Source organism: Mustela lutreola, chromosome 4, assembly GCF_030435805.1.
Source record: "Mustela lutreola isolate mMusLut2 chromosome 4, mMusLut2.pri, whole genome shotgun sequence".
In the NCBI taxonomy this organism is placed as follows: domain Eukaryota; kingdom Metazoa; phylum Chordata; class Mammalia; order Carnivora; family Mustelidae; genus Mustela; species Mustela lutreola.
This window is the reverse complement of record NC_081293.1, coordinates 140608121-140620657: the sequence shown is the minus strand read 5'-3', so window position 1 is coordinate 140620657 and position 12537 is coordinate 140608121. Positions and strand designations below refer to the sequence as shown.

Sequence of the window (12537 nt, the reverse complement as noted above, 5' to 3'; positions counted from 1 at the left end):
CTCACACAAGCTGTGGGTCCCCGCATGACCGTTCGCTTTTCTGCCACAATGGTACGGGGCTCGATTCTGCTTGCCAGGACCATGCTGGGACCCCGTGTGGAGCACAGCCATCCTTCATCCCCCAGAGACAGTGTGAGAATTCCTCAGATCGTTCCTTGGCTCTGAGTCCCCTTTCCATGGAAATGTGACTCCTGCTTCTCCACGAGTCACCTCCTAGCCTACTGCCAAAGTTCGTTTCTGCTTTACTAGTGCTCCTCCTTCTGGCCCAACTCCTATCTTCTGGGGTCTGTTAAATTATTTAAACAAGGAGGCCATTAGATTGAGTCATGGCTCTAATACTGCGGAGACCTATGTCGGCAAACCAAAATCTAACCCTACAGATGCCTCAAGGTTACAAAATCAAAACCTGAGGACAACCCTCGCAAACAGCCAACTGGGCGTTCAGCCTAGGCAATCAAGAGTTTCCTTACTTTGGGACGCCTGGGTGGCTCAGTCAGTTAAGTGTCTGCCTTTGGCTCAGGTCATGATCCCAGGATCATGGGACTGAGTCCTGCGTGCAGCTCTCTGTGCAGCAGAGAGCCTACTTCTCCCCTGCCTGCCGCTCCCCCTGCTTGAGTTTGCTTGCACTTTCTCGCTTTCTGACAAATAAATAAATAAAATCTTTAAAAAAAAATTTCCTTACTTTGCTTTTTCTCTAGAAAATTCTTTCCCTGCAGTCCTGCTGGTAGAAGGCTCCTAACTGCTTTTAGTTTGGCACTGCCCAATCCAAATTGATTTTTGTTCAGATAAACTCTTGAAATGTTTAATACACCTCAGTTCATCTTTAACAGGACCCAGATTTCATATGCACTGATATTTAAAATATTTCATAATTATGTAACCTTGGAAAAGTTGTTTAATTTTGACTACTTAATGAGGATGAATTAAGAAATATTAAATTCGTATTTATTTATGCATAAAAGTATTTAACCTTAAAACTAATTGTGTCATTAACTCACATGTCATATTTAAATAAAATGTCACAACAGAAAACCTTTCCAAAAGAGATGCATTTTAATGATGAAAGACAGCATTAATGAATTTTTTCGTATGTAACCTTTGTGGTATTAAACATGTACTGTCAAATACATATATCTAACCAGATGAGACTGTAATTATTTTGTCATGAAAAAGCTGTGATTTCAAAGGCTTTTAAAAAGGCAAAAATGGTAAAGTTACTCTTAGAAGATGATACTTAGGAGTGAATGGTATCAGAGTCACACTGGCAGAAGAAGGCAGATAAACATTTAAACCATCTTAACATAAACCTCATTGCAAATATACAATTCTTTTGAACACAGCACATGGGAAGGAGAATAACCTCCAAGGCATTATGGCTTACATCTCTGGCATATAAAGAACTAGTTTGTTTAAAGTTTCCTGAATTATAAAATTCCCTGATAAACTCCCCTAGACTATGCATAGCTTTTCAAACCTTTAAAAGGTCATATGAAAAGATACAAATGAGTTTTCAGCAGAGCTAATATTGGTCTGTAACAAAAATTACTTTAGGTTATTTCAAAATACTGACATAAGAAAATTCTAGTTTAGAAAGAATTCCAAACCAATACAAGGAATTAAAAAATCGTCATAGGGCTGAGGTTAATTTTCTAAAGTCAAATAAACAAAAAAACCTTTCTTCCCCTCAAAATAGCAATGGGACAGTGGCTCCAAAATATTTGTGGGTTTTTTTTTTCCCTATTAAAAACCTGTTTACCACCTTCTGGAATCCCAGCCCAGGAACCAGCCTGTAAATGTGGGTGGTTCATGGCCCTGTTTTACGATGACTATTGGTGTCCTCTTGTCTCTTCCAGAAGGGTCTGTCTCAAGATACATTTTGGCTATAAAGAATTGAAAGATAAACATATTCAGTTAGTTGTTTTTTTAAAAAAATTATTTAAATTCAGTTTAATTAACATATACTGTATTATTAGTTCCAGAGGTAGAATTCATCAATTGCATTTAAACACCCAGTACCATTACTTCAAATGCCCTCCCTGATGCCCATCAGCCAGTTACCCCACTCCCCACCCACCTCCCCTCCAGCAACCCACTCTTTGTTCCTTATAGTTAAGGGTCTCTTATGGTTTGCTTCCCTCTCTGTTTTCCTCTTATTTTATTTTTCCTTCCTTTCCTCTGTGTTCATCTGTTTTTTTCTTAAATTCCACGTATGACTTAAATCATATGGTATTTGTCTTTCTCTGACTTATTTCAGTCTTAAGTCTTCTGACCTAGAAGAATACACTCTAGCTCTCTTCATGTTGTTGCAAATGGTAAGATTTCATTTTTTGATGGTTGAGTAGTACTCCATTATATATATGCATATATATACATATATAAGTCCCACATCTCCTTTATCCACTCATCTGTCTACGGACATCCGAGCTCTTTGCACGGTTTGGCTATTGCACACATTGTTGCTATAAACATTGAGGTGGTTATGCCCCTTCCAATCTCTATATATGTATCCTTTGGATAAATATCTAGTAGAGCAGTTGCTGGGTCATAGGGTCAGTTAGTTTTGATTAAACTAAAGTAACTATGGAGTGAAAAGTCTCTCAATAAAAATAATGAGTCAAATTTTCATTGCCCTGAAGAGCCAAATACTGTTCCATACGAACAATTCCTTATTGATTTCTCTCAACTGCCATGGATTGCACATAACGTCTAATGATTGCCTAAAAAGATTTCAAACTTTATAGAATTATCCTTATGGCATAATTATTCTTGTACTTTTTAAAAATAAAAAATTGTTCCAGAAAGAGCAGCATTACTCAAAAAGAATTTTTAAAAAAAAATCTAGGTTATCATAGTTACAGAGGTTTTACTAGTTCTATAATAAAGTGTATTTGGAGTTTGTAGAATAAATTGATGTAATTATGTTCTAAATTAGGTAACACAACATTATTCTTATTCTGAAATTCTTCAGTTCAAAAAAATTCCATTACACTTCAGTTCAGAAAGCAAAAGCTTATTAGATTCTGCCTGGTTTTAATATGTGATTTTGAAGAATGTAGGGAAAAGAGCAGTCAGGAACTTCATAATAAGCACTCAGGGTAAATGCCATCATTGTCCGTGGGATCTCGCTTACCAGACTTCAGAGATTCTGTCCTCTCGACTTCATTGGCGTCTTTGCCGATCCAAATAAAAATCTGAAAAACGAAACAATAATACATACTGTTTGGGGAGTGTTGGCTTGGTGCAAGCCCTATACCAAGAGCTTCTCCCACATGGCTCAATTCATCTTCCCAGCAAGCCCCCAAGTTAGGGACGTGGAGAAGGAGGTACAGGGAAGGTGGTCCATCACTTTCCCAATGTTTGCATTTACTGGGAGATACTCGAAACTGATATCCAGCCAGTTTGGCTCCAGAATTCACATCCTGATATTTCAGGTTTATATAGTATTTTCTAGTTCATACACTTGCTCAAAACAATACATTGGCTGTTTTCTGCAGCCGCCCCTTTAAGGTATGTATGTAAGGCAGTCGTTATCCCCATATTATTTTTCTCCTGCAGGGACCTCAGCCTCCCTTGCAAAGCCTCTGCCTTAAGCCTATAATGTACACCTAAAACTGTATCTTCTAACACTTTGGTAAAAGTGCTACAATGTTTAGTATTTAAATATTGAGGTTTTTAAAATTTTTTGAGGTTTTTTTAAAAAACTGATATAATTACGTATTCTGTATGTATCCTTCTTGTCAAATGCATAGGTTGTGAACTTCAATGCTGAAACATTCTTTTGAATTACCTTAATTTATTTTTAAACATTTTATTTATTTGAGAGGTGGGGGAACTGGCACATGAGAGAGCAAGCATACCCAAGAGCTTGGGGAGGGCCAGAAGCAGGCTCCCTGCTGAGCAGAGATTCCTGATTTTGGGGCGGGTGGGGAGGTGCAGCTGCTCAATCCCAGGACCCTGGGATCATGACCTGAGCCAAAGGCAGACACTTAACCAACTAAGCCATCCATGTGCTCCTTATTTTATGATTCTTTTTAAAAAAGATTTATTATTATTACTTTTTTTTAAAGAAGATTTTATTTATTTATTTGTCAGAGAGAGAGAGAGAGAGCACGAGAGCGAGCACAGGTAGACAGAGAGGCAGGCAGAGGCAGAGGGAGAAGCAGGCTCCCCACTGAGCAGAGAGCCCGATGCGGGGCTCGATCCCAGGACCCTGGAATGATGACCTGAGCTGAAGGCAGAGGCTTTAACCCACTGAGCCACCCAAGTGCCCCTATTTTATAATTCCTTTTTTAAAAATTATATATATATATATATATATATATATATATATATATTTTAAGATTTTATTTATTTATTTGACAGAGATCACAAGTAGGCAGAGAGGCAGGCAGAGAGAAAGGGAGAAGCAGGCTCCCTGCTGAGCAGAGAGCCAGATCTGGGGCTCCATCCCAGGACCCTGAGACCATGACCTGAGCCAAAGGCAGAGGCTTAACCCACTGAGCCCCTCAGGCGCCCCCTCTTATAATTCTTAACACACAAAGATGTTTTTATTGACATGATGTTTTAAATTTCATATCTACAACTATGTGATCCATTCACCTGGGGACAATCTGTGACTAGATTCCAAATTCTAACATGTTAATTCTAGACCAAGAAGATAAGGGATAATATAACCAAATGATGTTAGCAATTAAGAACAGACCTAGAAGTCTTTACTTACTGATGTTGACTCTAAGAGTAGGCCTAATTCAGATGCAGGTATCATAGTTGTTCCATACATTTTAGTCCCTAATATATCTATTTTTTCCTTCTATTTTTATCAGTTTACACAAAGGCTAAACAACAACAAAACCCCAACTATCAGATACGGCATCGGCATGCCAAATCCCCATTCATTTCCTCCCAAATAAAGCCACACATAACAGCAACATATTTTCTATATAGAGTCACGACTATTCTGTGTCTGTTTCTTCCCCAGGGGAAAGGTCCCCCAATGATGACTCCTTGTAGGATTTCAAGAAAAACTCTAAATCTTTGACTTTGCCGTGGTACTGTACCCCCAAGGCATTGTACCCACGAATACATTTGCTACTTAAATGAATGGATGAATGCATGAAGAAATTAGGAGTGAATGAATTTTACACATAAATGAAAAATAGAACTTTTATGCCTAAAACTACACAGCCCCAGACGGTAGCATGGAATTTTTTCCACATTTGGAAATCAATTTGCCACAGGTATCAGTTTTATTTTTTGCCAAACTGTGTTGAGTCTTTCTAAAATGTTGCCTAAACTCACAAGTCCATTTATTTTTAGACTTGCCATTTTTCAAAGCTGGTTTTGCCAGCTCCCAAGTATAAACACACCAATTATGATTTTACCTGTTCCCAAGCATCTAGTAACATGACATCATCTTCTGCTAAATCGTCCTGGGTGAACTCTCCTGGAACCTCTTCAATCTGAAATGTTTGAAAAAGCCTTAGGATCAAAGAGTAAAGCAATAATTTTTCTAATATATAGGGAACCAATGCATTATATTATTTTAAAACACCATAAAAATAAAGCTTGGTAGCCATGTTTTTGTTCTTTCTGGGTAATAAATATTTAGGTAATTATTTGTTTGTTTAATCGTCTCTCACAAGCTGACGGAATCTGATCTGGGAAGCACAGTGCTTATGACAAACGTGACACTGGAATGCCTCAGGGAGTCTATAGTCCGTTTGACCACAGTTCCACTGTCAGTCCCTTGTGACAAGCTGCTTCACAGATCTCCGTTGCCTTCCTAGTCCTTAAAGACATTTGAACTTATGGTCTAAGTATTCAGTTGCCTTTTATTTTGTAGGTCAAGATTATTTTAATAAAATCAATAGGTCTGGTCATTTTCAAAATCAACAGTTCTTTTTTTTTTTTTTTTAAGATTTTATTTATGTATTTGACAGAGAGAGAAAGAGAGCCCAAGTAGGGGGAATGCGTGGCAGAGAGAGAGGAAGAAGCAGGTTTCCTGCTGAGCAGAAAGCCTGATGTGGGGCTCCATCCCAGGCCTCCAGGACTATGACCTGAGCTGAAGACAGATGCCCAACCGACTGAGCCGTCCAGGCGCTGCCTAAATCAACAATTTTTGACACAATGATATTCCATATGCAAAGTTTTATTATTATTATTTTAAATGTGTTAAATCATGTTCTCTGTAGTTAATTTTAAAGTTTGCTAGGGAGGGTTAGTTTAATGCACACGCTACCAGTGGGCAGGTATTAATCCAAAGTTCCAAATTTTTAAGGGATTCTGGATAACGAAGCCCCTGACCCTTAGGAAGGTATGGTAGACAGGGCTATAATTCATAACTCTTCCCTCTGCTGTGTGACTCTGTAGTACAGTAGAGTAAGTGGAGATAGTCTTGGCCTTGGCCATGTCTTATCAGCAAATGTGACTCTTCAGGGACCCTCTTGTGCTCCTGGGCTCAGTCATGGGAAAAACAGGCACGGATCCAACCTGTAGTCCAAAGGAGAACCTTCCAGCTGGGCCAGGCCTAGATAAACTTGGTCCCAGGCAACCTGCAGCCTTCTGACCTTAATACATATTTATTGTAACCTGATGAAACTTTGAGACTGTTATATAAAATACAGACAAAAACTATCTTTTTTACAGAATATTTATCAATCACATAATGATTTAAAAAAAAAAACTTTAAATATCATACCATGTCAGGCACTGTTCTAACTCCTTTATATGAACAATTAATTTGATATTCACACAACTATCTGAAGTGGGTACTAGGATTATCCCCATTTTACAGGTGAGAATACCACAGCACAGAGAGGGTAAGTAACCAGACTAAGGTCACACAGGTAGTAAGTAATATCACCAAGTAAGTGATATTGCATAGGCAGATTGGTTCCAAAACCTATGCTTTTAACCCACAGGCTCTGCTATCTTATGTAAATCTATAGGTCTAAGGCCTGCTTTTTTTTTTTTTTTTTAAGATTTTATTTATTTATTTGACAGAGAGAGATCACAAGCAGGCAGAGAGGCAGGCAGAGAGAGAGGAGGAAGCAGGCTCCCTGCTGAGCAGAGAGCCCGATGCGGGCCTTGATCCCAGGACCCTGAGATCATGACCTGAGCCGAAGGCAGCGGCTTAACCCACTGAGCCACCCAGGCGCCCTAAGGCCTGCTTTTTGATGATGATAACTAGATCAAATACTTCAAATCAAATCAGTCACATTTCTTTTCTTTAAATTGTGAAGGGAATAGTCGGAGTTCCAAATATCAAACAAGAAAATGAGTAGGTGTAAAGGAAAAGTATATTTCCCTTAAATATGTCCATGACAAAACCAAAGACTAACGGATTTTTTTAAACCTAATTGAGAACAAAGCCTAGGTATTATTTTTGTAAAATACATCTTCATTGGAGACAAGCTTGTTATTTATAACAATAATAACAAATAATAAGAAATTACAGAAATGTTAGTTGAAAAAAGTTGATTAGATGCCATATCGAATCAACAGTCAAAAGAGTAAAGTAACAGATTTTTTTTCTGGCAAGTTTCTAAAATACATGGATTTCCTAGAAAGTCAGTGAGCAACTGTGGTGCCCAACAACCAAATATTTATCACAATTTGAATCTTTAATTTGAACCTTCAAGTTTTAGGTCAAATCTCTTATAATCTTCAAGTTTGGTTTGAACATGAGCATTTTCTTCCTCAAAGCATTTTATTTCTAGCAAGCAATGTAGCTGGGGAATGATTTAGACAATTCATAGGTATGTGTTGAAAAATAAAGTTTGTATTCACCAGGACATGGTGACCAAATCTTTGTATCAAATTTTACATAAGAAAGAAGTCTGTTCTTTAAGCAAAATATTTGCTCAAAAAGCTAGCATGTCAAACAGAGAAAACAGAATTTTCACACTTCAACTGAGATGAGGGGATGCACCCCAGGTTATTTTAGAGCCTGATATAAAATCAGTCTTGTACATCAGATACTTTGAAATGTCTGCAATTCAAAGCCTGTGAATGACTATAAAATAAAACCTTCTTGCTGATTTCACTCAATTTGCAGGTGCATATGTAGCTTTCTCTGATTCTGCCCAATGATCATAATATTTTCATAATATTTCTAGTCAGTCAACATGGTGAAACTTTTTATTCCCTGGGAAACTGAAGTGTAAAACTGACACAGTTTGATCAGAAACCACCACGGTTTCCCATAGAAAGTGTCAAATTATTAAATTAGTAAATCCAACCATATGCATATTCATAGAGCTACAGCCTCATGCTGACACAGGTGCCAAGTAGTTGATATTTTTAAAAGCGGCTTGATTTATGTAGTACTTTACGGTGTTCCTATGCTTTCAAATCCATTATGTCATGGACTCTTAAAATGAACTTTTGTAGAGCTAAGATGATCACCTGTTTGCAGATAAGCAAGCTAAAACTGAGAATGAGAGCACTGACGTGGCTGAAAAGTGTGAGAGCCCCATGGGAATGCCTCTCCCAATGTTCTTCGGTTCTAACCCCGTGTTTTGCAAGACACTCACGATGAATCGTCCAGTTTTGTTAGAGCAGCCATAAAGCCGAGGTGGATGGTCTTCAGCCTGGGTTTCTAACAGTGGAGAAGTCTGGTAGTGTTTTCTCCCTCCAAGGGAATTCCAAAACTCCTCTGTGAAAAACACAATGAGTTAGCCAATGCACTTCCAGGAGCCCAGAGCCGGTGTTTTCTTTACATTAACAAATGATATTATTTCATCTTGACTTTAATGTTAAGAAGTTACTTAAATATAGCAGGTTCCATCACCCACTTTTACAACTAAGGGAAGGATCTGTAATGCCCTATAACTTTTACAAAAGCCCTATTTATGAAAAAGTTTTAAAATTACATGATTAGCAATTATACCAAATACAAGTCCTGGCTAGTGTCCTTGACCCCACAGTACACACCTGGTTCCTCGCCTTCCTGAATCTTTGTGGTTTTGCATTTGAGGACACTTGCCACATACTCTGCTCCTCTCTCCTCCTCTTGGCTGGCACCTTTTCCTATCCAGATGTAGCCATTGTTTTGTCGCAGTTTCAAGACAAAAACATCATTGGAATTCAAAGACTGTGCATCAACATCTACCTAGAGTATAAAGAAAAATAACAGAGGGATTCAGATTCACCACTACTCCCTCAATAAAGATGTCCGAGAAGCTGTGACAGAAACAAACCATCCGTTACCTTCTGTCCTGATTCCAGGGTGGCACTAGGACACCACTCTGGCATTAGAAACAGCAGTAGTACTTTGCTCTGTATCACTTTTATGTTAAACTGCCCACAGACAGCAGCAGAGGGCTCTAAGAATAAAGTTGGCCAAACTTAAATGAGAAGGAACAAAGATAATATTTAAAGAAACCATAAGAATAGGCATTGACTATAAGTGATGTTTGGAAAGTGGGTGTGATAGATACAAATGACACACATAAAGCAAAGATGTTCAGTTTTGGGGGCACGTGGGTGCCTCAGTGGGTTAAGCCTCTGCCTTCAGCATGGGTCATGATCTCAGGGTCCTGAGATTGAGCCCCACATCGGGCTCTCTGCCCAGCAGGGAGCCTGCTTTCCCCCGTCTCTCTCTCCCTGCTTCTCTGCCTACTTGTGAGCTCTCTGTCAAACAAATAAATAAAAATCTTAAAAAATAAAGATGTTCAGTTTTTCTCTCCCCTATTTATGAGGTTTTCCAAATAATCAAAGGGACACCTACCCAAAGCAATTTACAGATTTAATGCAATCCTTGTGAAAATACCAACAGTATTTTTCCAGAGTTAGAACAAACAACCCTAAAATTTGTATAGAACCACGAAAGATGCTGAAGAGCCAAAGCAATCTTGAAAAAGAAAAACAAGACTAGAGGTTATCACAATTCCAGACTTCCAAGACACATTACAAAACTGTAGTGATCAAAACAGTATGGTACTGGCACAAAAAGACACATAGATCAGTGGAACAGAATAGAAAGCCCTGAAATACAGCCACGCTTATATGATCAATTAATCTTCGACCAAGAGGCAAGAATATGCAATGGGAAAAAAGACTATCTGTTCAACACATGGTGTGGGAAAACCGGACAGCTACATGCAAAAGAATGAAACTGGATCACTTCCGGGAGCCTGGGTGACTCAGTTGGTTATGTATCTGCCTTCAGCTCAGGGCATGATCCTGGGGTCCTGCGATCAAATTCTACATCAGGCTCCCTGCTCCATGGGGAGCCTGCTTGTCCCTTTCCCACTCTTTCTCTCTCTTTCTTTGTCTCTCATGAATAAATAAATAAAGTCTCTTTTAAAAAAAGATAAAAAAAAAAAAGAAATTGGATCACTTTCCTATACCATACACAAAAAGTAACTCTAGATAGATTAAGGCCCTAAATGTGAGAACTATAAAAATTTTAGAAGAGAGCAGAGGCATTGTTTCTCTGATGTTGGCCATAACAAAGTCTTTCTAGATATATCTCCTGAGGCAAGAGGAGCAAAAGCAAAAATAAACTATTGGCACTACATTAAAACACACACACACACACACACACACAAACAAAAATCTTCTGCACAGCAAAGGAAACAACCAACAGAACTAACAGATACCCTACTGAATGGGAGAAAACATCTGCAAGTGACATATCCAATAAAAGGTTAGTATCCAAAATATATAAAGAACTTAAGTAACTCAACACCAAAAGAACAAATAATCCAATCAAAAGCAGGCAGAAGACATGAATAGACATTTCTCCAAAGAAGACATTCGATGGCCAAAAGACACATGAAAAAGATGCTCAACAACGCTCCTCATCAGGGAAATGCAAATCAAAACCACAATGAGGTATCATCTTACACCAGTCAGAATGGCTAAAATCAGAAACACTAATGTTGGTGAGGATGTGGAGAAAAAGGAACCCTGATGCACTGTTGGTGGGAATGGAAACTGGTGCAGCCACTGTGGAAAACAGAATGGAGGTCCCTCAAAAAGTTAAAAATAGAACTATCCCATGATACAGTAATGGTGCTACTGGGTATTTACCAAAAGAATCTGAGAACACAAATTTGAAAGGACATGCACGCCTATGTTTATTGAGCCGTTATTTACAATAGCCAAATTATGGAAGCAGGCCAGGTGTCCACTGATACATGAGTGGATAAAGAAGAAGCAGGATATATAGATTATTCGGCCATAAAAAGCAATGAGATCTTGCCATTTGGAACAACACACGTGGATCTATGGAATATAAGGCTAAGGGAAACAAGCCAGGCAGAGAAAGAAATATAGCAGGTAATTTCACTCATATGTGGAATTTAAGAAAGAAAACAAACAAACAAAGGGAAAAAAGAGAGAAACCGAAAAACAGACCCTTAAATATAGAGAACAAACAGGGTTACCAGAGATGTGGTGGGTGGAGGGATGGGTGCACTGAGTAATATATGGAAGTGTTCAATCACTATATTGCACACCTGAAGCTAATATAACACTGTACATTAACTATATTGAAATAAAACACACACACACCAAAAAAACCCCCACAAAACATAAAAATCATAAAAAATCATAAAATCAAAAAAAAAGAAAAAAAAATTATAAAATCATAAAAAATCATTAAACAGGGACTGAAATCCAATGTTGGCAAAGCGATAACAATGCAAATTCACTAAAGGGTTCTCCAAGCTCAGATAAATTATAACTCAAATTGTAAAAGGCTATAGTAGATTAGTAACAGCACTGACATGACCTTTCCTTTCAAGCAAGAAGCTGTGGCCACTGTCTGGAATCAGGCCAGGAAAGCACAGCTGTGCTCCCTGTGGCCACAGGGGAATGAGGAGGACCCACATGGGCCCAGACTCTGACCTGAGGAGGAGGCAGGGCAAGCTGGTGCAGTCTCAGGCCTGGGAGTGAGCCCGAGGGCCCCACGATGGGCTTGTGCCTTCATGTCTACGGTCTTGGGATTCTGTGACTCTTGTCAGACTCTGTGAGAGCCTCTGACCACATGGCCATGTGACTATAACAGGATGTGTATGACTTTCGGCACCATCGTGGGACTCAAGGTGATGAAGAACCAGTGAGCACGTCTGAGATGGAACAGCCACGAAAGGAAGGAAATACAAGTCTGGTGTTCTGAGAGTATTTCAAGAAGGTGTCAGATGATGGTGTTTGGCCAACTGGGTCGAGGTGCCATCAACTATGCGGACAGCTGAATTTCACCAGGCTCACCAGGACCCTGTTTCCAGAGAGAGCCTTAGAGGAGGAAGGAACAGTTGTTGAAACTTTTATTTTTTATTTATTTATTTATTTTTATTAAAGTACAGTTGACACACAGTCTGTTAGAAATGTTAAGGATGTGTTCCAGGGGTTGCTAACATTCAGGGATGTGGGTATCATCCTTTTGAAGGAGGAACAAGGCCTCTTGGACCCATATTTAAAGGAATCTGCCAGATGGGATGTCGACGACTGATAGGAACCCGCACGGCCAGTTTCTCCTCCGAATGTCTCCTTATTGGCACAGAGGGAAGAGCTTGGAGGATCGACAGA

The 12537-nt window shown here is 39.0% G+C and overlaps 1 protein-coding gene across 1 annotated transcript in view; it reads right to left on the bottom strand.

The window, feature by feature from the left end:
• Positions 1-1030: 1030 nt before the first annotated feature.
• Positions 1031-12537, bottom strand: part of SCIN (scinderin) — a 75947-nt gene continuing 64440 nt past the window's right edge. Inside the window, exons 12-16 of the mRNA XM_059171248.1 lie at positions 8935-9112; positions 8535-8656; positions 5382-5459; positions 3131-3191; positions 1031-1880 (exon numbers count right to left, since the gene is read on the bottom strand). Of these exons, the coding sequence (XP_059027231.1) occupies positions 1753-1880; positions 3131-3191; positions 5382-5459; positions 8535-8656; positions 8935-9112 (567 nt within the window). The 3' untranslated portion in view covers positions 1031-1752. The remainder of the gene's footprint in view (positions 1881-3130; positions 3192-5381; positions 5460-8534; positions 8657-8934; positions 9113-12537) is intronic.